The sequence below is a fragment of the Odocoileus virginianus genome, chromosome 4 (assembly GCF_023699985.2).
Source record: "Odocoileus virginianus isolate 20LAN1187 ecotype Illinois chromosome 4, Ovbor_1.2, whole genome shotgun sequence".
In the NCBI taxonomy this organism is placed as follows: domain Eukaryota; kingdom Metazoa; phylum Chordata; class Mammalia; order Artiodactyla; family Cervidae; genus Odocoileus; species Odocoileus virginianus.
Genome location: NC_069677.1, coordinates 7,196,929 through 7,223,890, shown reverse-complemented (window position 1 = coordinate 7,223,890; position 26,962 = coordinate 7,196,929). Strand labels below are relative to the sequence as shown.

The following is a 26,962-nucleotide window of genomic DNA, read 5'->3' as shown; positions in this document are numbered from 1 at the left end:
TCTGATTTCACTCCTATGGTCACAGATCCTGGTCTGATCACTTCTCTTCCCTTCCTACCTGATTCTGCCTGTATCTCTCTTTCCACCTTGTTGTACAAGAGTCTTTCTGCTATCTCAAGTTAGTATTCAGTGAGAATTTTTCCACATGTAGATGTATTTTTGGTGTGTTTGTAGGGGAAGGTGAGTTCTACATCCTCTTACTTCACCATCTTGATTGAAGTCTCTTTTCATTCTTGACAATGATCATTTACAGTCTCTCTTTAAATCAGTACTGCTGTGAAGGTCACTCAGTCGTATCTGACTCTTTGTGATGCCATGGACTGCAGCCTGCCAGGCTTTTCTGTCCATGGTGTTTCCCAAGCAAGAATACTGGAGTGGGCCGCCATTTTCTTCTCCAGGGGATATTCCCAACCCAAGGATTGAACCCAGGTCTCCTGCCTTGCAGGGAGATTCTTTACCATCTGAGCCACCAAGGAAGCTAGGGATTTATTAATTTTATCTTTTTCAAAAACAAAACTTCTATTTTGCTGATAATATTTATTGTTTCTAAGTTTTCTGTTTCATTGATTTCTGCTCTTATCTTAAAATATCCCTCCTAAGGCTTAATTCGAATTTACTTTGCTTTTCTTTTTGTGTCTTCCCTAGGTAGGGACTTAGTTAATTGGGTTTTAAACTTCTTTTCTAATATGAGTATATAAAGTTGTACATTTCTAAGCACTGCTTTAGCTGCATCCCATAAAACCCAAAGTCGTATTTTCTCAAGCATTAAGGTCTAAGTATTTTCTCATTTCCAGTGTGAGTTCTCTGAACCAAAGATTAGAAATATATTATTTAACTTCCAAATGTTTGGGGGATTTTTAAACAACTTGTCAGGGCTCCTGATTTTTAATTTAATTATTTCTGCAGCCAGAGAACATTCCATAAGCTGTCACTCTTTGGACATTTATTGAGACTTGTTTTATGGCCCATCTTGGTAAATGCCCTATGTACATTTGAAAGAATATAGCCTTCATGGTTGGGTGTAGTGTTCTGATTAGTATTAGATCAAGGCGGTGGACAGTGTTTTCAAATCTTTCATAATTTTACTGATTCCTTGGATAATTATTCTGTCATCTGTTGAGAAAAAGCTGTTAAATTTCCAACTGTGATTTTAGATTTTTTTTCTTGCATCAGCTTTGCTTCATGAGTTTTGAAGCTTAGTTATTAGGAGCATAAATAATTAAGACTGCTTTTCTTGATGAATTGATCCTTTTATCATTATAAAACATCTTATTAAATCTTTGTTAATACTCCTTGCCTTGAAGATTTCTTTACCAACCATATGAATAGACCTGTCTAGTTTCTCTATGCTAAATGTGTTTCTAGTATACTTCTTCCATCTATTTACTCTGATTATTTCTCTTTTTATACTTAAAGTTCTAAGTATCATATAGTTGGGTTTTGCATTTCTTTTTCTTAAAAGTCCATTTTGACAGTGTGTGCTTTTTGTTTGGAGTGTGTAATCCACTTGTATTTAATGCATGTTATAGTTGAGTTTGGGCTTCCCTGGTGGCTCAGATGGTAAAGCATCTGCCTGCAATGTGGGAGACCCGGGTTCGATCCCTGGGTCAGGAAGAACCCCTGGAGAAGGAAATGGCAACCCACTTCAGTACTCTTGCCTGGAAAATTCCATGGATGGAGGAGCCTGGTGGGCTACAGTCCATGGGGTCGCAAAAAGAATCTGCCTGAAATGCAGAAGATGCGGATTTGATCCCTGGGACGGGAAGAATCCCTGGAGATGGGAATAGCAACCCGTTCCAGTATTCTTACCTGGGGAATCCTGTGGACAGAAGAGCCTGGTGGACTACACAGTCCATGGGGTCATAAAAGAGTTGGACATGACTCAGTGACTCAACAATAGTTGAGTTTAGGTGTACTATTTTGTTCTTTTGTTTTCTATTTGTCCCACCAGTGTTGTGGTCTTGTTTTTCCATTCTTTCCCACATCTGGGTTAATTTTCGGTATTCCTAGTCACCCTAATGATGCATGGAGAACTCATCTTAACCCTTCTGTGATTTCTTTCATTTAATTTCTGGTTGGTCTGCTACTCATCCCAACTGAGACTACATCTCTGGGCTAACACAGCTGTGGGTTTTTCCTGTTCATTTCTAACCAAGTTCACTAATTCTCATATGAAGTCACAAGATTTCACCCCCACTGCCTACCCTAAATCTAAGTCTTCCAAGTCTGGCACCGAAAGCTGCTGGGTTAGAAGACTACCATTTTGCTGACTGAGTTAGGTGAGGGGTTGGGGGTGGGGTGGGGTGGGTACTAGACTTAAGCTATTCTTATTTGAATCTTCAGCAAGTTTTCAATTTTTTGTCCATCTTTGGTAGATTTCTACCACCCTAAAATAGGTGCTTTTGACAATTTTGTCCAGTTATATATATATATATATATATTTTAGTAAAGTGGATTGCTGACCTCTTCTTTCTGTCATAATTGGAAGCTGACTATAATTGTTTTAATATAATGTATTTAACATTTAAAATAAAAATGGTGAGAATATCTCTGCATCTTCTCTAAATCCTCTGTTGGAGGTTTCTCAGGTTGTTGAATGCTGTTTGTGCAAGGATAAATGGGATAAGTCCCTTTCAGAATATAATACAGAGATCCCTTACTCCTTTTATGACTTTCCTGATTTCTTGATAGTATTCACCAGTTGAATCATATAAATATTATTTACTTGAAATTAATGTTATAAATTAGAATTATGTTCTTAAAAACTCATACCATAAAATACCAGGGCATCATAAATGCTTCCCAAAACCACACAAATGTTTGCTTTGGGTTTCCCTGATAGCTCAATTGGCAAAGAACCTGCCTGCAATGCAGGAGATCCAGTTTGATTCCTGGGTCAGGAAGATCCACTGGAGGAGGGATAAACTACCCACTCCAGTATTCTTGGGCTTCCCTTGTGGCTCAGCTGGTAAAGAATCTTCCTGCAATACGGGAGACCTGGGTTTGATCCATGGGTTGGGAAAATCCCCTAGAAAGGGAAAGGCTACCCACACCAGTATTCTGGTCTGGAGAACTCCATGGGCTGTATAGCCCATAGGGTCGCAGAGTCAGACACAACTGAGTGACTTTCACGACCTAATACAAACCTTAGGTATGAAGAAGTTCATGCAGTAAATGCTTATTGAGAGATTAGTATTGTGCCAGAGACTGTGCCAGGCACCAGGATATAAACAGATGAACATATGAGATACAGTTCCTGCCCTCCCCTTCAAAACATCATTGAAACCTGTACTGAAGACATGTCTTCCATGGTAAATCTCTCTGAATGGTAAATGCTTGGGGAGGGACAGTGTCTTTGGGAAAGTCTTCTCCAATTCTAAACCTTGAATGCACATCAGATCACTTAGAAAGATTTTTTTTTTAAGATACCCCTGACTTGCTCCTTTTCTAAAGATCTATCTTAATTGGTCTAGAGAGAGGCTGAAGAGCCAATTTTTTAAAGGATTCAGATGATTTTAACATGCAGCCACAGTTGAGAACTGGCCCTTGTTCCCAGTTTTCTTAATATTTGCTACCTACAATAAAAGATCTTATCTTCTTGGGCTCCAAAATCACTGCAGATGGTGACTGCAGTCATAAAATTTAAAGACACTTGCTCCTTGGAAGAAAAACTATGACCAACCTAGACAGCATATTAAAAAGCATTACTTTCCCGACAAAAGTCTGTCTAGTCAAGGCTATGGTTTCTTCAGTAGTCATGTATGGATGTGAGAGTTGGACTATAAAGAAAGCTGAGCACTGAGGTATGGTGAAGTGTTTTGAAGTGTGGTGTTGGAGAAGACTCTTGAGAGTCCCTTAGACTACAAGGAGATCCAACCAGTCCATCCTAAAGGAAATCAGTCCTGAATATTCATTGGAAGGGCTGGTGCTGAAGCTGAAGCTCCAATACTTTAGCTACCTGATGAGAAGAACTGACTCCTTAGAAAAACCCTATGCTGGGAAAGATAGAAGGCAGGAGGAGAAGGGGATGACAGGATGAGATGGTTGGATGATGTCACCAACTCGATGGACATGAGTTTGAGCAAGCTCTAGGAGATGGTGAAGCACAGGGAAGTCTGGCATGCTGCATTGCATGGGGTCACAGAGTTGGACACGACTGAGCAACTGAACTCAATAAAGATACCTCCTTCAATGATTTTAGTTTTCTGGGAAATTCTTCTGTCGTCTGGTAGTGGGGGATCCCTTATTGTCAACAAGATTCTACAGAACATGGGGTACTCACTCCTCCCCCTTCCCCACTTAGGACAGCCTATCTGTATTCTCTCTTACTCTTCTTCAAGTGAAATGGAGAAACTCATCTGATTGGTTAGAGACTGAAATCTACTAGCTTACTTTCCATATATGCTTACTGCATAAAAGCACTCCAAGTCTTAGTAGATGCAACTCTACTCCCAGGTGGGTACCAGGATCTAGAATTAAGAGGGACGAGAGTTAGTAGTGGGAGCTGCCCTAAACTAATATATACTCAGAATTCAATTTGTCTGAGAGCTCTGTGCTTCAGGAATTTGGACTCCCCAACAATTTTGTGCCAACAGTTTCTCATCCCCAAAAGATCCTTTACTCACACTACAAACTTCTTCCTTGGATTGTACCTTGCCTACTTTTAAGCTTTTTGGAGAGAGGCAATGCCTTTGTCAAGAAGCACACGGATTCGCTGTAACTAATTATGCTTCCATGCAAAAAACATTTCCTATTTCAGAAACTGGTTTGTTGTGATTGTACATTACTACTTACTGTACTAGTGTGACAGCCCTAACCCACTTCATGGCTCCAGCTGTCATGATCACAGGGATTTAAAAAAAAATTTTTTTTTCCATTTATTTTTATTAGTTGGAGGCTAATTACTTTACAATATTGTAGTGGTTTTTGCCATACATTGCCATGAATCAGCCATGGATTTACATGTGTTCCCCATCCCGATCCCCCCTCCCACCTCCCTCTCCATCCCATCCCTCTGGGTCTTCCCAGTGTACCAGCCCTGAGCACTTACTTGTCTCATGCATCCAACCTGGGCTGGTGATCTGTTTCACCCTTGATAGTATACTTGTTTCAGTGCTGTTCTCTCAGAACATCCCACCCTCGCCTTCTCCCACAGAGTCTAAAATTCTGTACATCTGTGTCTCTTTATCCATTTTGCATATAGAGTTATCGTTACCATCTTTTTAAATTCCATATATATGCATTAGTATATTGTATTGGTGTTTATCTTTCTGGCTTACTTCACTCTGTATAATGGGCTCCAGTTTCATCCATCTCATTAGAACTGATTCAAATGAATTCTTTTTAATGGCTGAGTAATATTCCATTCACAGCACTTTAAACACTAGTTTTGCTCATCACCCAGGATATTTTGTTTCCAAGAGCAAAGACTAAGATGGGGGTGTTTCGACTCAAGTCATTAAAAACAGAGTTGCCAGTATCAGGAAAAAGCTTTCCTTTCTTAGTAAAGTTCAATTAGCTAATGAGGATTTTGTAATATCTTATAGGTTTTTTCTTGTCTAAACACAAAGCTTAGTTTAGAAGATAAGGATAAAGATTTTTTAGAAAATATTCTATTGTAAGTTTCATTTTATGTTCTTTATTATAAGCCGCTTTAAATCCTTTATTAAAGTAGGCATTGATTTTATAGTTCACTGTGGTACAGCAGGGGTGGGCAAACTATGGCTCAGGAACCAAATCTGGCCTGCCAGTTTTTGTATAAAAAGCTTATTTTTGGAACACAGCAGTGTTCATTCATTTGTTACCCTTTTCTGTCCTAAAATGGCAGAGTTGAGTAGTTGCAACAGAGACCATCTTCCCTGCAAAGTCTACTGGCTCTTTACGGAAAGTCTCCTGTTCCCTGCGGTACCACATCCTTCCTCCCACCTTCTCTCCCATCATCCAACTCATATCTTCTCATTTTGTCTTCCTGATTTTTCATTTCAAAAGTGAATAATACCTTTACCTAGTTAATGTTAGCATTACAAAATTTTTTCGTTTGGCTGCACCAAGTCTTAGTTGTGACATGTGGAATCTTTCATCTTGGCATGTGAACCTCTTAGTTTCAGCATGTGGGATCTAGTTCCCTGACCAGGAATTGAACTCAGGCCCCCTGCACTGGGAGTGTGGAGTCTTAGCCACTGGACCACCAGGAAAGACCCAGGGTTAGCATTTTTAAAGGAACAAAATAAAATTCAATTGCTGCTTAATTGTACACTACTTTTCTGTTGATCAGTGATCCTCAAGGCAAACAAAGCAAAAAAATTAAAATGCTGCCCCAGTCATAGTTTTCCTCGGATAAGGTAAAACTCTTCCAGATTTGTATGATCAGGTATTTTTTTCAGTTGAGAAAAATTTTTATTATAACTTTGATTATTGTTTCTGTTTTGGTTTCTTCTTTAAGAATTCTAGTTGCTTGTAGGACTGGTCATTTAGGGCTAACCTCTGTTCTTATTAATACTTGCTTCAGTTTTCTAAGGGGCCATTTCTTTTTGCATCCTGTTAAAAACACCAAACAGATAGTCTGAAGCTTTTCTTGTTTCCATAGTAAGATATTTTCTAAGATAGGCTTTTATTCTGTGTTCACATAACATACACTTTCTTTTGTAAGTTCTTTACATGAGTCCCATGTTGGTTTTTTTGTTGACGCTTTTGGTTATTTATTATTTTTCCTATTTTCTGATCTTTAAATGAGGAGAGGTCCATTTAACCCCGACTCTTGTCAACACGTGGGATGGGCAGATAGTTCTCCAGCAGCACCCTCTCCATGGGTGTTTCATGAATATACTTCTCAGAGTTAAAGCTCAATGGTAACTTGACATGACAACGCATGGATATACTAGGGCTTATTTTTCTGTTTCTCTGTAGACAAACGTTCGGATTTCCAGTTCTGAGCCAGCATAAATAGTATTGCTACAGCAGTCTTGTCACACCTGTTAGTGCACATACTCTGCATTTCTACTGGACAGTGAAATGCTGGCTCATGGGATTGCATATTTTCAACCTTAACAGATAATGCCAATACACTCTGAACAGCAAACCAAAACCACTTAAGAAATATTCAGTAACATTTTTTTTTTTTACTGATTTATATTTGACTCAACAAGCCGGTATATCTTTGTAGTGAACGAAATGTTGAAATGAGACATGAGAAAATTTTCTCTTTAAGTAGAGCATCTAGGAAATACCAGAGAGAATAAAGCTCCTTCATTTGATTGTTATTACTGAAAATCACGTTAAATCATTGGGAGTTTAAAGAAGAGAAATCTGTTTCCTCATATGCAACACACACTGACAAGCCCTAAGAGCTGCACATCTTGGAAGAAGGGCAGACAACTGGAATTCTCTATGATGATTTGTACAGCTTCTCTTTAAAAGATCATCCTGTAAAAACACACACACACACAAATGTTTATGATTATGTCATCTTTCTAGAAACACACATCCAAAAAATTACTGTGATACAATTACAGAGTCCACACATAGCTCAGTTCTGCTGCTTTTGGGCCCCATGATCCAAACATTTCCTACTCACAGGGTCTCAGTTTCTAAATTCTAGCACTTAAAAAAACTTTACATTAACTGGGTTATAACTGAAAAATTAATACATACACATTGTAAAAAAAAAAACTGGGACTACAAAAGGACAGAAACGTGAGGAAAGTAAGCCTCTTTCCCTTCAGTCTGACCTCCAGTCCTCAGTTTACATGCCCAGTGATAGTTGCTTACCAAGATCTTGTTGATCTTTCCAGGATTATTCTGTGTATTTGCAGATATAATACATCTATGTACATGTTCGTATATATACAGAGATATTTCTAACTTTTAACCTTAGAATATGATACATAAAGCAAAGTATAAAAAAATCAATGTGCAACTTAATGAATAAATGTGTATTACTAACCTCTGAAGATATCACCCAGGTCAAGAAATCCCATAAGCTCCCACTCAGTCCCAATCACAACCCTCTCTCTCCCTGTCCTCTAAAAATAATCACTATTCTGCAATACAGTAGTTTAGTGCTGATGTTGATCTTGATATAGTCTCATACTGTAGATTTTTCTTAATTTGGCTTTTTTCAATTCTTATTATATTTTTGAGATTCATCCATGTGTTTATATTTAGTTCTTCTTTCTTTTTATCTGCTGTAGAATAGGAATTAACAGACTTTTTCTTCAAAGGGCCTGACAGTAAATATTTTAGACTTTATGGGCCAAAATACAAAAGTGCGCATATTATATAGGTACTAAAATAACAAGAAAGAAAACAAACTCATTGACAAAACTCAAAAGATAGTAATAATAATTGACTACAGGGGTTTTTTTGCAATACAAGTCTCCTGAAGAAAAGAATGAAACTCTTACTTAGGGGACACCATTTTGATTAATTGGGGTTCAGATATTAAAACTGACTCCAGATGATCATCTGTTACTGGTGATGTGCAATGAGACTTTCCCCTATTTCAGTTTTGAAAATGTTTTTTAGACAAATATATATCACTTATATGTGGAATCTAATAAACAGTACAAATGAACTTATTTACAAAACAGAAATAGACTCACAGACATAGGAAAGAAACTTAACCAAAGAGGAAAAGGGCAAAGGAGGGAAAAATTAGGAGTGTGTGATTAATAGATACACACTACCATGTATAAATAAACAACAAGGATTTGCTGTGTAGCCAGGGAACTGTATTCAGTAGCTTGCAATAACATATAATGGAAAACAATTTTAAAGCCAAATCTTTTTGCTGTACACCTGAAACCAACACAGTGTGTAAATCAACTATATTTCAATTTCAGAAAAGTCTTTCACAGATAGGTGCTGGCAATACTGATCTCAATCCATAAACATGCTTTTTAAAAAAAAATTTATTTTTGACTGTGCTGGGTCTTCACTACTATGTGGGCTTTCCTCTAGTTTCAGAGAACAACGGATACTCTACTTTTGGTGGGCAGGTTTCTCATCGCAATGGCTTCTGTTGTTGTGGAGAACAGACTCTAGAGCGTGCAGGCTTCAGTAGTTGTGGCATGTGGGCTCAGCAGTTTTGGCTCCCAGACTCTAGAGCACAGGCTCAGTAACTGTGTATGAGCTTTATCTTCCTGGATCAGAGATTGAACTCTGTCTCCTACATTAGCAAGCAGACTCCTTATCACTGAGCCACCAGGGAAGCCCCAAGCATATACTTTTAATTGTGCATATTTATTGCCTGGAAGGCACTTACAGAATTTAATAGCTTCTTCTCTTGATATTTAATGCCTTTTAGCATGTCATTACAATGTAGATTAATCACTTCCAATTAAAGGTTATAATGCTTCCATTATACACACTTAAATAACTTTGATATATGGAAATTTCCTTTGCACTTGTTTCAAAGTCAAAAAAGTGTTCCTGGAATTATAGTTTAAGTTCAGAAAATATTCACTGCAAATATGCATGGGAATGGAGACCTTATTTTTTTAGCTTTGGCAGCAGGGGAAGTATATAAAGTAGCTTACCATTATTTGTGATTCAGACAATGTTAATTGCCACTGAAATGACTACTATAGTATAAATTCTACATATAAGCTCTGTGTTACTTTGTAATTTTAGGTTGGATTCATAAAAAAAAATACTACCAAGTCTGCAGCAAAAGCTGATTCCAAAGTCACTCAGTATTCCATGATAGTGGTTGAGGGTCGCTTTCTTACTAAGAAAAATCTCAATCTTGTTTTGAGTTAAAAAAAATCACACTACAGTGTCACCATTGCTAAGCCATCGAACATCAAAGTCATAGGGCAATTTAAGATATTCTGCTATTTCTGACCAAAGAAAAAATCATGGAACATGGAATTAACAGTGATTAAATCCTCAAGACTGAGTGAAGATCACATTAACACAGCTAGGTAAATAACACATGATAGATTCAAACTTTTTTCCATTAGTAAAAGAGTTGTCTACCAAAACCCTAAAGCTCTGGGGGAAAATCGGCCTTACATTTGGGGCTCCTCTAGGTTCCAGTCCATACTCCCCCACCCCCACCATAGACTCTTTAAAAGCCTTGCTGGTTTCTGTTTCCCCTAGTTAAGTCTTGTGCCGAGATGTTACCAATGCCCTGAGGGGGGAACAAATGGCCAGTGATCACAGATCACTTAGGAAGAACTCTTTCCTGTCTACCCTTTAGTTCATTGAGTCCCCTTTATTTCCACAGTTCTTCCCTGTCTTTTAAAAATGACACTTAAAATATATCAATTATTTTTTCTAATTGTTGCAGGCACCTACTATATCCTTCCCAGCATCAGAAGATGTCTATTTTCTGTCTTAATTTCTGTTAACTTAATTTCCTTCCTTTTACTTTTTTTGCTTCTGATTTCTTTTTCTAACTTCTAAAAAAGGATACTTAATCTTATTTTCATCTTTTCTATTCTAATAAATGCCTTTAAGCCTAAAAATTTCCTTCTAAGCATCACATCAGCAGCATTTCACAAATTGGATATTTACATAGCATTTTTGTCATTTTTCAGCTCAAAATATTTTCTAGTTTCTGTTATGATACTTCCTTTGAACAGATTACACTTGCATTTCTTAATTTCCAAACATATTACAATTATCTTGTCATTGATTTCTAGTTTCATTGCTTTTTTTTTTAATCAGAGGACACACAGGCACGATTTCAACTCTTTGAAATGGTTGATACTTGTTTTATGACACAGTATATAATCAGTTTTTGCAAATGTTCTATGCGTGCTTAAAAATAATATGCATCCTGGAGTTGTTGGGTATAGTATTCTAAAATGCCCATTTAAGTTTCTTAACTATGTATCTCAAATCTTCCATTTTTTAATGTTTTTTTTCCTCTGCTCAGTGTATCAGTCCCTGATACAGATTAACATTTCCTAGAATCATGTTGTTGTTCAGTCATTCAGTCATGTGACTCTTTGCGACCCAGTGCACTGTAGCACACCAAGCTTTCTTTTCGTTCACCATCTCCTGGAGCCTGCTCAAACTCATGTCCACTGAGTCAGTGATACCATTGAATCATCTCATCCTGTCGTCCCCTTCTCTTCCCACCTTCAATCTTTCCCAGCATCAGGGTCTTTTCCAGTGAGTCAGCTCTTTGCATCAGGAGGCCAAAGTATTGGAGCTTCAACTTGAGCATCAGTCCTTCCAATGAATATTCAGGGTTGATTTCTTTCAGGATTGATCTCCTTGCAGTCCAAGGGATTCTCAAGAGTCTTCTCCAACAACACACTTAAAAGCATTAATTGTTCAGCACTCAGCCTTCACATCCATACATGACTACTGGAAAAACCACAGCTTTGACCAGATGGACCTTTGTTGGCAAAGTGATGTCTCTGCTTTTTAATATGCTTTCTAGGTTCTCCACATCCTCTCCAACATTGTTTTCTTGTTGTTGTTGTTTTTTAGATCTTCATAGAACCATTCAACTTCCACTTCTTCAGCATTAGTGGTTGGGGCATAGACTTGGATAACTGTGATAAGGAATGGTTTGCCCTGGAAATGAATAGAGATCATTCTGTTGTTTTTGTGATTACACCCAAGTATTGCATGTTGGACTCTTTTGTTGACTATGAGGGCTATTCCATTTCTTTTAAGGGATTCTTGCCCACAGTAGTAGATGTAATGGTCATTTGAATCAAATCCTCACATTCCCGTCCATTTTAGTTCACTGATTCCTAAAATGTCGATGTTTACTCTTCCTATCTCCTGTTTGATCACTTCCAATTTACCTTGATTCATGGACCTAACATTCTGGGTTCCTGCGCAGTATTGTTCTTTACAGCATCGGACTTGACTTTCACCACCATACACACCCACAACTGGGTGCTGTTTCCGCTTTGGCTCAGCCTCTTCATTCCTTCTGGAGCTATTTCTCGGCTCTTCTCCAGTAGCATATTGAGAACTACTGACCTGGGGAGTTCATTTTTCAGTGTCCTATCTTTTTGCCTTTTCATACTGTTCATGGGGTTCTCAGGGCAAGAATGCTGAGGTGGTTTGCCATTCCCTTCTCCAGTGGACCACATTTTGTCAGAACTCTCCACCATGGCCCATCTGTCTTGGGTGGCCCTACACAGCATAGCTTATAGTTTCATTGAGTTAGACAAGGCTGTGATCCATGTGATTAGTTTGGTTAGTTTTCTGTGATTGTGGTTTTCATTCTGTCTGCCCTCTGATGGATGAGGATAAGAGACTTACAGAAGCTTCCTGATGGGAGGGTGTGGCTGGAAATCTGGGCCTTGCTCTGGTGGGTAAGGCCATGCTGAGTAAACCTTTAATCCAGTTTTCTGCTATGGGTGGGACTGTGTTCCCTCCCTGTAGTTTGGCCTCCTCCAAAAAAGCCATGTTACTAGATATATTAAAATTGTGAATCACCTTGCCTTCCCAGTGAATTAAGCCTGAAGTGTCCTTCTTTTGCTCTAGTAAGTGCTTTATGGCTTAAAGCCTCCTTTGTTATTAACATAGTTACATTAGCCTTCTTGTGGATGATGTTTTCATGGTATCTTTTACTCTTTTTGTAACCATTCTGAGTATTTAGACTGTATATATATATATATATATATATATATATATCATAAAATTTTAGGTATACATATGTCTCATAAAATTTTAGGTATACAATTGAGTTTTTTTAATTCAGTCTGACAAATTCTGATTTTGAGCATTTAGTCTAATTAATAACAAATCAATGATAAACACCTATCATTTTATTCAGTGCTTTTTATTGGTTCTGTTTCCTTTTTCTCTCCTTTCTGTCCTCCTTTTGTATTGAATGTTTTTTGTTTATTCCATTTTGTTCTATTGGCTTAAATGTCACACATGTTTTCAGTATCCTTTAGGAGTTACCCTAAAGGATACAAAATGTTTCCTTGAGTTATCAGTCATAATGTTAGATGATACTATTATCCTCCTAGACAAAGCAAGTGCCTTAGGACAATTTAATCCATCTATGCCCTTTCTAACTTACATATTGCTATTGTTGTATAACTGAGTTGCTGCCATTGTTGCTGTTTATTATTGTTGTTATATGCAGTCAATACATATTTATCCATATGTTAATCCTTCATTTATCTCCAGCTTTCCAATTTTCCTTCTGCTTAAAGAACATCTCATAGTGACAAATTTTCTATTTCATTTATTTGAAAATGTCTTTTTACTGTCATTCTCAAAGAATATTTTTGCAAGGTATAGAATTCTACTTTATTAATACTATTTAAGCATACTGAATATATCATCCCAATATTTTCTGTTTTTGTTTCTGGTGAGAAGTTAGGTGTCAGCATAATTGTTGCTCTTCTGAAGGTAATTCATCTTCTCTTTCTCAACACTTTTAAGATTTCTTTTCAGTAGTCATATTAAAATGCATATAGATATAGATTTCTTTTTGTCTACTTGGGGTTAAGAAGCCTTCTAAACATTTGACTTTTATCAGTTTCAAAAAATTCATATTTTTTATAATTTCCCAACACATATCTTGTTAGAAGTCAAAGTTCTTGAATCAGTAGTCCACGCCTACTATCCTTTTGTCCCTTCCTAAGGATTAAGTTATCCTACCTTTATCCTCTTCTGTAGTTTCCAACTCATTGGTTCTCTGATCCTTTCTACATAAATTATTCCGATCTTCTACTTTGCTAGTTTTTTCTTCAGCTGTATATATCCTGCTCTTTGAGTTTCTCATGTTGACTGCTGTATTTTTAAATTCTAGAATTTCTACTTTCTTCAAAATCTGCTATATATTGTTTTTTTAAGTCATTTCTTGTTCTCTTAAAATTTTCAATATTGACTTTCATTTCTTTGAACATACTAAGTGCCTTAGCTCAGGATGCCAGAACAAAATAGCTTAAACTAGGTAGCTTAAATAGCAGAAATATATTTTCTTTTTCTTTCCTTTTTTAAATGAGAACTCTTAGTATTTACTCTCTTAAAATTTTTCGTGTGTAACAAACAGCAATGTTGATTATATTTATCATGTTTATTTTATCCCTGGTACTTATTTATCTCATAACTGAAAGTTTATACCTTTTGATTGCATTTATCCAATTTCCCCTTTTCCTTCTACACCTCTGGTAACCACAAATCTGATCTTTTTCTGAGTTTGTTTTTAAAGTATACTTGACCTACAAAATTATGTTAGTTCCAGTTATACAACAAAGTGATTCAGTTTTTCTATACATGTCAAAATGATCAGTATGATAAGTCTGGTTATGATCTGTCACCATGCAAAGATATAATTATTGACTATATTCTCCAAACTGTATATTTCATACCCGTGACTCATTTATTTTGCAGCTAGAAGTTTGTACCTCTTATCTCCCTCACCTATTTCTCTCTCCCACCCACCCCTTCCCTTCTGGAAACCATGGCAACCACCTGTTTGTCTCTATAGCTATGACACTGTTTCTATATGGTTATATTTTCTGTTTCCTTTTGTTTTTTAGATTTCACATGTAAGTGAAATCAGACAGTATTTGTCTTTCTCTGTATGATTTATTTCACTTAGCATAATAGTCTCTAGTTCCATCCATGTTGTCACAAATAGCAAAGTTTCCTTCTTTCTTATGAGTAATATTCCACTGTGTATATTTACCACATCTTTATTCATTCATTTACTAATGGGTACTTACGTTACTTCTATATCTTAACAATTGTAAATAATGCTGCTATGAAAATAGGGGTACACATACCTTTCCTAATTATTGTTTTCATTTTCTTTGGATAAATACCAGCAATGGAATTGCTGGATCACACAGTGGTCTATTTTTAATTTTTTGAGGAATCTCCATACTGTTTTCCATAGTGGCTGTACCAACTGACATTCTTGCTGACAGTGCATGAGATTCTCTTTTCTCTACAACCTCTCCAACACTTGTTATTTGTGGTCTTTTTGATAACAGCCATTCTGACAAATGTGAGATATGAAGTGATATCTCACTGTGGTTTTGATCTGCATTTCTCTGATTATTGATGTTGCGGATCTTTTCATGTGCCTGTTGGCCATCTGTGTGTCATTTTTGGAAAATCTACTCAGATCCTCTATTACTTTTTTTTTGAAGTTGAGTTATGTGAGTTCTTCATATGTATTGGATATTAACCCCTTATATATATGTAAATATATATATTTATAAATTTGCAAATGTATGGCAAATATGTATAAATTTGCAAATGTCTTTGCCCATTCAGTATGTGGCCTTTTCATTTTGTTGGTAATTTCTTTAACTGATGAAAAGATTTTTAGTTTGATGTGGTCCTATTTATTTATTTTTGCTTTGGTTCCCTAGCACCCCTCTCTCTCTCTTTATGTATATATATAAAATGAAGGTCAGTGCCAAAGAGCATCCTGCTTATGTTTTCTTCTAAAAGTTTTATGGTTTCAGGTCTTATATTTATTTTTGTTCATGGTGTGAGGAAGTAGTCCAGTTTCTTTTCCGTGTGTAGCTGTCTTGCTTCCCCAACACCGTTTATTGAAAAAGCTGCGTTTTCTCCATTGTATAGTCTTGCCTCCTTTGTTGTAGATTAATTGCCCATATAAGTGTAGATTTACTGGGCTCTCTGTTCTTTTCCATTGATCTATTTGTCCATTTTTATGCCAGTACTATACAGTTTTGATTACTGTAGCCTTGTAGTATAGTTTGAAATCAGGGTGTATGATACCTCCAGCTTTATTCTTCTCCAGATTGTTTATTAGATTTTTATTTTCTCACAGTTCTGGAGGGTTGAAGTCCAAGATCAGGTGCCAGTATGATCAGTTTCTGGAGAGGACTCTCTTCAAGGCTTGTAGATGGCTTTCTTCTTGCTATGTCCCATCTAATTCTATCTCACAGTCCTCATTTCCAAATGACATCATATAGGAGGTTAGGGCTTCAACATACGAATTTTGGGAGGACACAGTTCACAGCCTCCTGAAATCATGTTCTTTTCACATGCAGGATACATTTGTTCCATCTCAATAGCCCCTAAAGTCTTAACTCATTCAGGCACCAATTCTAAGGTCTGAAATCCAAATTCTCATCTAAATCAGAAATGGGTGAGACTCAAAGGTATGATTCTTCCCAGAGGCAATATTCCTCTCCAGCTGTGAACCAGATACATTATGGGACAGGCATAGGAAAGATATTCCCATTCCAAAAAGGAGAAATCAGAAGGAAGAAAGGAGTAATGGGTCCCAAGCAAATCCAAGGCCTAGCTAGACAAATTCTATTGGATCTTAAAGCTTGAGCTTAATTCCCTTTGGTGCAATGTTCTGCCTTCTAGGTCCACTAGGATGGCAGCATTACTCCATGGCTCTGGGAGTGGCCCCACCCCTCCAGCTCTGCTGTCCCCCATCTCCATGGCCACTTTGGGGATCCAGGTAGGGTGCCATAGGCAGTCCTGCCCTTCAGTTCTGGGCAGAGGCCATCTGACCTGTTGAAACTGAAGCGGTGGTTGATAAGCTCTGAATCGCTTTCTGTATTAGTTTTCACTCTTCTTAAACAATGGTGCACATTTGCAGCATAATGGCTCTATTGTATAATCCTGTCAAACCCAACAAGTCTGACAGCCTTCATTTCATAGTGTATCCATTCCTTCATTTCAAACTGGCAGTGTTCCTACTCTTAAAATTCCATAGACTCTTTATTATATAGTTGTTCAGCTACACCCTTAGAATTCTTTTTCAGAATGGACTTTCTCACTTTTTGAAATATGGCTAGGCTGAGAATTTTCCAAATCTACAAATCCTTGTTTTTTTTGCTTAACAATTCCTTCTCCAGTTTCTCTCTCTCCTTTCATATTTTACCATAAAAGCAGTCAGAAGGAGCCAAATTGCTCCTTCAACACTTTGCATAGACATCTTCTCAGCTAAATATCCAGTTTCATTGCTTAGAAGTTTTATCTTCCACAAAACACTAGAACACCAAGTTCTTTGCCACTGTATAATATGGATTGCCTTTCCTCCAGTTTCCAGTAGCACATTCCACATTGCCATCTAAGACCTCGCCAGAATTTCCCTTAACATCCACATTCCCAACATGCACTTCAAAAATCTTCCCATCTCTACACACTATCTAGTTCCAAAGTTGCTTCCACACATTTAGGTATTGTTACAGCAGCTTCACTCTTGGTACCAAAATCTGTCTTGGCTTGGACTGCCATAACAAAATACCATGCACTGGGTGGTTTAAACAACAAAAAATGCATTTTCTCACAATTCTGGAGGCTAGAAGTATATAGCAGTAAGCACAGTTATTCTACAGTCTGTGTCTAATAATTCCAATTTTAGATCCCTTTAGGTTTGTTTCTATTATCTGTACTTTCTGCTACTTGTTCAAGTTGTCATGTACCTGTATATCCTTGTGTTTGGAACTTGTTCATGAAAAATTCTGAAAATAAACTGAGGTCTAGGATGATGCCAACTTTCTCCAAGGAGAATTTAAGTTTTGTTTCTGACAATTTCTTTGAGGCAACAGGAATCAAGGATCTTTTAAATTCACTTTGTGCAACTGAAGGTTTTGGGGATCATTTGGGTGATTAGAAGCTAAATTGTAGTCTATTCAAGGATGTTTACTTCTAATGAACACTTTCTACTAGGGCACAGCCTTGTGGAGTCCCAGCCTAAATGGAGGATGTTCACCAGGGTCTCAACCTTGACTCCAGTTTTTGTCCCTCTGGTCTTAGAAAGCTTATGAAAGCACTGTTCAGCTTTTCAGCCACCTACTATGAGAATAATTATTAATCTTATTAAATTTGCATGTAGAAATAGTGACTAACAGTAAGGCTGATTTACTATTTAAATTTGTTTATTTTATATTGGAGTATAGTTGCTTAACAATGTTGTGTACATTTCACGTGTACAGCAAAGTGACTGAGTTATACATACCTGTGTATCTATTCTTTCTCAGATTCTTTTCCCACGTAGGTTTTTACAAATATTGAGCAGATTCCCTGTGCTATACAATAGGTCTTTGTTGGTTACCTATTTTAATACAGCAGTGTGTATATATATATGTCAATCTCAAACTCCCAATTTATCCCTCCCCCCCACCATTCCTCACTGATAAGCATAACTTATTTTTTATTTGAGTTGTTTGAGTTTTTTGATATTGAGCTTCATAAGCTGGTTGTAAATTCTGGAAACATCCCTTTTTGGTCACAGTGCTTGCAAATATTTTCTCCTATTCTGTGGGTTGTCTTTTTGTTTTGTTTATGGTTTCCTTTGCTGTGCAAAAGCCTTTGAGTTTAATTTCCCATTTATCCATTTTTATTTCCTTTACTCTTCGAGATGGACTGAAAAAGTTATTGCTCTGATTTATGTCCGACTATTCTGCCTGTGCTTTCCTCTGAGTTTTATAGTATCTGACCTTACATTTAGGTCTTTAGCATATTCTGAATTTACTTTTGTGTATAGTGTTAAAGAATACTCTAATTTCATTTTTTACATGTAGCTGTCCAGTTCAGTAAACACTACTTACAGAAGAGACTGTTTTTTTCTCCATTGTATATTCTTGCCTCCTTTGCTGTAGATTAACTGACCACAGGTGCAGGTTTATTCTGGGCTTTTTATCTAGTTCCACTGACCTATGTTTCTTTTTTTTTTTGCCAGTACCATACTTTTGTTTCTCCTGATACATTTTTTTTTTTTTTCAGGGAAAGGCATTTTATTTCAAATACAGCAATGTGTACATGTCAGTCCCAAACTCCTAATCTATCCCTCCCAGCCTTCCTCCCTGGTAACCATGATTTTTTTCTCTAAGTCTGTGAGTCTATTTCTGTTTTGTAGATAAGTTTAATTCTATCATTTTTAAAAGATTCCATATGTAAGTGACACCATGATAATTTGTCTATCTGACTTACTTTCCTTGATATGATAATCTCTTAATATGATATGCTGCTGCAAATGGCATTATTTCATTCCTTTTTATGGCTGAGTAATATTCCACCACATACATGTACCACATCTTTATCCACTCATTTGTCAATGGACATTTAGGCTGCTTCCATGCCTTGATTACTGTAAACAGTGTTTTAATGAACATTGGTGAATGTACCCTTTTGAACCATGGTTTTCTCTGGATGTATACCCAGGAGTGGAATTGCTGGATCACAGAGTAGTTCTATGTTTAGTTTTTTAAGGAACTTCCATACTGTTTTCTATAGTGGCTGCACCAGCTGACATTCCTACCAACAGTGTAGCAGGGTTCCCTTTTCCTCACACCCTCTCCAGCATTTACTGTTTGTAGACTCCTTGATTGCCATTGTGATTAGTGTGAGGTGATAATCTCATTGTAGTTTTGATTTGCATTTTTCTAATAATTAGTAATAAGCATCTTTTCATGTGCCTCTTGGCCACTGGCCATCTATATATCTTCTTTGGAGAAATGTCTATTTAGGCCTTCTTCCCTTTTTTTTTTTTTATTGGGTTGTTTGTGCTTTTGATACTGAGCTGCGTGAACTCTTTGTATATTTTGAAGGTAAATCTCTTGTCACTTACTTCATTTGCAAATATTTTCTTCCATTCTAAGGGTTGTCTTTCTGTCTCATTTACGGTTTTCTTTGCTGTGCAAAAGCTTTTAATTAGGTTTCATTAGTTTATTTTTATTTTCATTACTCTAGGTGGTGGGTCAAAAAAGATCTTGCTGCAATTTATGCCAAAGAGTATTCTTTGTTTCCTCTAAGAGTTTTATAGTGTCTGGCTTTACATTTAGAGCTTTAATTTATTTCGAGTTTATTTTTGTGTATGGTGTTAAGAGTGTTCTAATTTCATCCTTTTACATGTAGCATGTCTGCTGATGGGTAGGGCTTTGTTCCTGACCTGTTGGCTGTTTGGCCCAAGGCACCCACACTGAAACCTACAGACTGTGGGGTGGGGCCAGGTCTCAATGAGAGAATGGCAGCCTCTAGGAGGTTCACACCAATGAGAACTCCCCAGAACTACTGCTGCCAGTGTTCTTGTCCCCACAATGTGCCACAGTTGCTTCCCGCCTCTGCAGGAGACCTTCCAGTACCAGCAGACAAGTCTGGCCCAGTCTCTTATTGGTTACCACTTTTCCCTTGGGTCACTGTGAGTCATGAGACCCTGAGTGCACCCTCCACACACACAGTTTCTGTTTCCCCAGTCCTGTGGAATTTCTCTGATTAAACCTTGCTGGCCTTTGAAGCTAGATTTTCGGGGGCTCCTCCTCCCACTGCCAGACCCCAAGGTAAGGAGCCTGACATAGAGCTCAGATCTTTCACTCATGTAGGAGAGCTTCTATGGTAAAATTTACCAGTTACTGGGTCACCCACCTGGCATGTATGGGATTTGATTGTATTGCGCCCCTCCAGTCATCTCATTGCGGCTTCTTCTTTGGATGCAGAGTATCTTTGATAGGTTCCAACATTTTTCTGTCGATGGTTTTTCAGTAGTTGTGATTTTGATGTTTCCATAAGAAGAGGTAAACTCATTTCCTACTCCACCATCCTGTCTCAGTGGTATGTCTCGGCTCACTGTTATAATTCATATTATTGCCTTAAGTCGGCCCTCATCACCTCCCTGGAGAATTCCATGGACTGTATAGTCCATGGACTCGCAAAGAGTCGGACACGACTGAGCAACTTTCCCTTTCACCATCTCCTATCTTCCACCAGAAAGCTGAGTCTTTATATGTCCACAGGATGCTGTGATATGCTGCCCAGATCACTGTTTCAAGATGAAAGCACTCAGTCCTTCATCCACCTGGAGCACTGGCTGGCAATGCCTTACAGCTGAGTTCTTCCCAGTGTGTGCTAGATTCTTTCACTCACTCTCAAACATCAGCTGGATAGGGAGAGATCCAAGGGACCCAGTGGAGGAACTGTGCTTCTAAGGCTGATTTTTAACACAATAATAAGTTAGGCAAAATGCTTTGATTCTTGAATTTATATTATATAGCTATTATATAGATATAACATTACATGTAAATATATGGTTTATATTTTCAGTGATTTTGAGGTTATATCATTATTAATGAAAAACAAAGGATTTTCTGCTGTAATCTACAGCCATAGTTTGGTATTTAAGAATTCTTTATCTGTTTTCTCTCTGGTCTTTCTTAACTGCTCCCTCATCTCAATCTTCCTACTATCAGCCTCTTTGAGATTTAAGGTCCCAATAGATTTTCCTGCAGAGGGCCTCTTGGTCACATATTTGTGTGAGATTACACAGTTAGTGGTAGGCTGCCAACACCCAAACCTCCTCGATGCCAGGTTCAGACTAACCCCTAAGCCTTAGTGCCTTCCCTAACCTGATAGCACACCCTCGAGGGTAAAACAGCAAGCAGTGTGCTTCTGACCATGGAGGGTTAAGGGAAAAGTTACAGGTAAAGGTTCACTCTGTTCCCCATCTCATGAAAATTTTACTCTGAACTCTCTAGCTCTGTTCTCCAGTAATCTGATAAAGTGGTATATGTGTCAACTATGTTACTAAGCAACACTAGGCTTCCCAGGTAATGCTAGTGGTAAAGAATCTGCCTGCCAATGCAGGAGACATAGGAGATGTGGGTTCGATCCCTGGGTCAGGAAGATCCCCTGGAGGAGGAAATGACAACCCACTCCAGTATTCTTGCTTGGAAAATTCCATGGACAGAGAAACTTGGCAGGCTATGGTCGATGGGGCCACAAGGAGTTGGACACCACTGAGCGACTGAGCACATGTAAGCAACATTACTTAAGGTGAAAATGACCCGATTAGTAACGAGCATCTGAATTTTAAATAAACTATTAATACCTAACAGGAAACTGTAACTTTGAGGTTTCCTGAGCATACTGACTTTTGTAACTGGGCAGATTCATTGGGGGGACCCTGGAAACTACGCCAATGGAATTATTATGAGAGAGACTGGTCCCAGGGCATGTAAACCAAGGCAGCTTCTGCACCTACCTAAGGTGAAGCTCTTTTCCTTGCACCTGAGCTTTGTAACCTGGGGACTACAGGATTTTGATACATGGTCCTCTGTGTGGATTCAGCAAGAACTCCCACAGGAAGAGACCCCTGTGCTGCTGGAAGCTGCGGGGCCTTACGGCTTTCTGAGGAGATTGATACTCAAATCATACCAAACGTGGCCTGTGTTCATCTTGTGAGTATGAATGTTAGGTGCACCTAAGACCCAGCCTTGTGGCTATTGTAGAGGGCATCAGGGCTCGAATTGGGCAGGCTGTGCCTCATGCCGTGCTGAGCAGCCAGCTCAATGCGACAGGAGTACCTCATCTAATTCCATGAGAACAAAGTTTTTGTTTTAAATAACACAAATAATTTTGTAGCTTTATTTGTGATAGAGTATAGTCATTTGCTAACAAAGCCTACAAAAATAATTTTGAGTCCTGTTTTTTGGTCAAAACAGTCTAACTGCTGTCATATCAACTAACAGTTTCAATAGCAGATTCCATAACCGAGATGAAATGCACCAATATTTTCCCCACTGTATTCCCGCATTCAGTCTGGGCTGCCACAGACAGAAAGCACGAGGGTACTTTTTTCTTGAATTTGTAGTGGAAACCTTGGCAGACAGTAACTGCTTCAGGCTTGTCAAACAGATGCATGAAATGCACCAATTTAAATGGGAGTGCTTCATTTTCCACATTATGATTAGAGTACAGCACAGAGCTCAATGATGCTGCTTGTTCTCCAACTCCCTTCCAAATGAAAAATCAAACTCACCTTAGGTATTTTGCTCATTTTCAGTTTCTCCCTCAAGTAGCTCAGTGTCTGGTGTCTGCCGTTGCTCAACAAAATGCGTCTTGAGCATGTCCTCTGTGTGCCTGTGAATGATCTGATGGGCTGCCAGGATATGCTTCCGCTGAGCATTCCTCACTGTGCCGAAGGGACAGGAGATGTGTTACTCTGAACGTCAGAACAGATCATTCCCAAAGGTTTTCAGGAGAATAGAGACAGAAATGATAACTTTGCAAACCACATATTCTCTTGCTTAAAGCTGACTGGATCAAAGAAAATTTTCTGCGGTTTTGGAAGGACACAGTCCAAAGGTAATTCAACCTAAATCTCAATATTGCTGCTCACTCTCTGTTCAGTCCAGTCACGCTCCTCCCCACTAGGTTTGCCTCCACTCCACAGCTGAGCGGCTCCCCTCACCTGGAATACCTGTACTCCAGATCCTGCCCTTCTGTAAAGCCCAGCCCAAGTCCAGCTCTCCAGGAAGTCTTTGACTGAGGCAGCTCACATTTATCATGACCACACTTGAGTTTGTACCAGTCTATTCAGTGTTCAAGTGCTTCAGGTGAGTTACATTTTGTTTTTTTTTTACCTAGATTATAAATGACCTAAAGGTAAAGATCTTGTCTCATACTTCTCTTTATGCTTTAGTCCCTAATATGAAGGGTACTTGTTGACTGATGAATTTGAGTTCATGGCTTTAGACGTTGTTCCTAGTGCTACATTCTAAGAATATTTATTATCAAGGCTTAGTACATTAAGCATCCCATTTCCCTTTTGAAAAGTGGTAACTGAGATGATGATGGTGGTAGCAGTTAGCCTTTGTCCTTACTTTGTGCCAGGTACAGTTTTAAATAGTTGGCATATAATTATTCATTTAAACTACTCACAGCCCTAAAAGAGAGTATTATTACTATCCCCATTTTCAGATGAGGCAGCTGAGACACAGAAATTAGGTGATTTGCCAAAAGTCATACAGCTAGTAAAGCACAATAAGAAGTACCATGGCTTTTATGCTGTTCAGATGTCAGCTAGTTTATATAGGGTAAATCACACAGCAACTTAGAACACTTCACAGCAGTATGGTTGAAAGAATGGAAACTTTGGAGCCACACAGACCATGGTGCAATCTGCGTAACATCTCTAAGCACTAATTTCCTTAACTAAAGTATGAGAACACATCTATAGATGTTATAAGAAATTTAGATAAGGTATTTCTAAAAATGCTTAATACATTTTCTGGAACTTGGTATGCATTTAAACCTTGGTTGTTACTATTATTTCCATCTATGTACAGGTCTTCAAGGTCATTCCCATCTATCAAGTTTTAGAAAAATAAGAGTTGGTGAATTAGGAAGACTCTGAGCTCAACTCCTCTCATGGGCACAGCAAAATTACAGCTATTTACAGAAAACTATGGATGAGAAAGGCCAGAACCTACCAGAAAAGATCTAAAGATAATACAGAACAAACCATAAGAAGATAGGTAGGGTGGGCAGAATTGTGTTATACCCCTGGGAGGCAACCCTCAAACAGGAAAATTACTACAACTTCAGAGATTCACCCCAAGGAGTGGGGAGTTTGAGCCCCACACTGGGCTCCACAGCACAGGGGTCCTGCACTGGTTAAGACAGTACTGGAACATTTGGCTTTGAAGACCAGCAGGGCTTGCTTTCAGCAGACCCTGTGAGAAATAGATTCCACTCCTAAAGGACACGCACAAGATCTTACACACTGTGCGACCCAGGACAGAAGAAATAATCTGAAAGGACCACGGGTCTGGCCCACCCGTTAATCTTGGAGAGTCTCCTGGGGGCGTAGAAGGCAACTGGACCTCGCCCTGGGGACAAAGACACTGGCAGTAACCAATTGGGGGAGTTTATTCTGCCACATGGATACTAGTGCTGGTGAGCACTATTTTGTAATCCTCCCTCTAGCTTATTAGCCTTGGAACCTAGGTACACCCATCAGCCTCTAGGCACCAGTAATGGAATACCTCAGGCCAAGCAAGTGGGTGGGCAGGGACACTGCACCATCTACCAGTGGGCAGGTTGCATTAAAATACCCTAAGCCCACAGTCACCCATGGAGAGGGCCCAGGACCTGGCCCTACATACCAGGACACAGGTAATATAGAACTGGGACCCCCAGGACCTACTACAGAATGGACCCGCTGGGTGCCAGCCACACCAACCAGCAGGACAACACCAGCTCTGAGACACTTTGGGCCCCCTAGACAGCCTCCCCAGAATGTAGCCCCCACTCACCAGACACAGAATGAATAAATAAGGTCTTACTGTAAAGCACAGGGAATTATACTCACAATCCTGTGATAAACCATAGCAGAAAAGAATGTAAAAAGAGGATGTATATGTGTGTGTGTGTGTGTATATATATATATATATATATATATATATAAATAACTGAATCACTTTGCTGTCCTGCAGAAATTAACACTGTGAATCAGCTATACTTCAATAAAAAAAAATTAGGCAAAATAGCAACAAAAAAGGGAACTCTAAAGAAGGGATGAACGGAGTGAGCAGTAAACATTTTTAACCAAGAATTAGAAAATATAAAGAACTAAACAGATGAAAATACAGAAACTGAAATGAAAAATACACTAATACTGAGGAAAAGATCAGTAAGCTGTAAGAGAGTAGTGGAAATCACTCAAGCTAAACAGAAAAAAATAAAGAAATAAGGACAGTATAAAAGACCTCTGGGACAAAATCACACACACTAACATTTACCTTACAGGAGTCTCAGAAAGAGAAGACAGAGAAAATGGCAGAGAACATATTTGAAGACATAATAGCTGAAGACTTCCCTAACCTGTGAAATGAATGAAACATGCAAGTCCAGGAAACACAGAGAGAGCCCCAGACAGGATCCACTGAAAGAGGACCATGTCAAAACATACTGTAATTAAAATTGCAAAAATCAAAGATAAAGAGATATTATTAAAAGCAGCAAGGGAAAAGAAACAAGTTATGTACTAGGGAACTCCCATAAGGCTATCAAGCTGACTTTTCAGCAGAAACTCTGCAGGCCAGGAAACAGTGGCAAGATACAGTTACCGTGATGAAAGGGAAAATCTACAACCAAGAATATTCTACCTGGCAAGACTTTCATTTGGATTTGGTAGATCAGAAGTTTTACAGATAGGCAAAAGCTAAAAGAGTTCAGTACCAGCAAAGCAGCTTTACAAGAAAGGTTAAAGGGACTTCTCTAAGTGAGAAAGAAAAGGTCAAACTAGAAACAGGAAAATTATGGGGGAAAAAAGCTCATTGGTAAAGGTAAATACATAGTAAAGGTAGTAAATCAACCACATAGAAAGCTAGTAGGAAGGCTAAAAGACAAAAGTACTAAAATCACCTATCACCACAGTAAGCAGCTAAGCGATACACAAAGCAATTCGACACAAAATATGAGAAAAACAGTAACTATGAAGGGAGGACAATACAAATTCAGACTTGTTAAAATGCATTTGAAATTAAGAGATAAAGCTCTTAATCATATATAGAGTTGTTTACATCTATGTATAAACCAAATGGTACCCCAAACCCAAAAATCTACAACAGATACACACAGAGAAAGAAATCCAAATAACACTAAAAATAATCATTAAAAGGGAAGAGAAGGCAAAAATAAACAAAAGAATTACCAAAACGACCCCAAAACAATGAACAAAATGGCAACACCTACCTATCAACATGTGTGTGTGTGTATGTGTATGTTGTGTGTTGCTCAGTTGTGTCCGACTCTTTGTGACCCCATGGACTATAGCTTGCCAGGTTCCTCTGTCTCTGGAATTTTCCAGTCAAGAATACTGGAGTGGGTTGCCATTCCCTTCTCCAGGGGATCTTCCTTACCTAACATTAATTAATTTAAATGTAAATGAACTAAATGCTCCAATCAAAAGACACAGTGACTGAATGTATATACAAAAGAACCATATATATGCTGCCTATAATGAGACTCACTTGGGACTTCCTTGATGGTGCACTGGATGAGAATCCGCCTGCCACTGCAGGGGACTCAGGTTCGATCCCTGGTCTGGGAAGATTCCACAGGCCTCAGAGAAACTAAGCCTGTGCACACAGCTACTATGCACACAGCTATTGAGCCTGCGTGCTGCAACTGCTGAAGCCCGCCTGCCTAGAGCCTATGCTCCGCAACAAGAGCAGCCGTCACTGCAGCAGAGCAGCGCCGCCTCGTCGCAACTACAGAGAAGCCCACACAAAGCAACGAAGACCCAGTGCAG

The 26,962-nt window shown here is 38.5% G+C and overlaps 1 protein-coding gene and 1 long non-coding RNA gene across 4 annotated transcripts in view; one reads left to right on the top strand and one right to left on the bottom strand.

The window, feature by feature from the left end:
- The window catches only part of LOC139034711 (uncharacterized), a 38,245-nt gene extending 13,179 nt beyond the window's left edge, over positions 1-25,066 (top strand). The window contains exons 2-3 of the long non-coding RNA XR_011487209.1: positions 23,080-23,261; positions 23,994-25,066. This is a non-coding gene — a long non-coding RNA (uncharacterized lncRNA). The remainder of the gene's footprint in view (positions 1-23,079; positions 23,262-23,993) is intronic.
- CFAP91 (cilia and flagella associated protein 91) overlaps positions 5,959-26,962 on the bottom strand; it is a 101,836-nt gene continuing 80,832 nt past the window's right edge. The window contains exons 17-19 of one of the 3 annotated variants that reach the window (XR_011487208.1): positions 22,685-22,837; positions 20,296-20,394; positions 5,959-7,422 (exon numbers count right to left, since the gene is read on the bottom strand). Coding sequence is in view for 2 of the 3 variants with exons in the window: in XM_070466017.1 (XP_070322118.1) it covers positions 22,686-22,837 (152 nt within the window). In the remaining variant the exon portion in view is untranslated. The other 2 variants (XM_070466017.1, XM_070466018.1) reach the window with 2 other exon arrangements.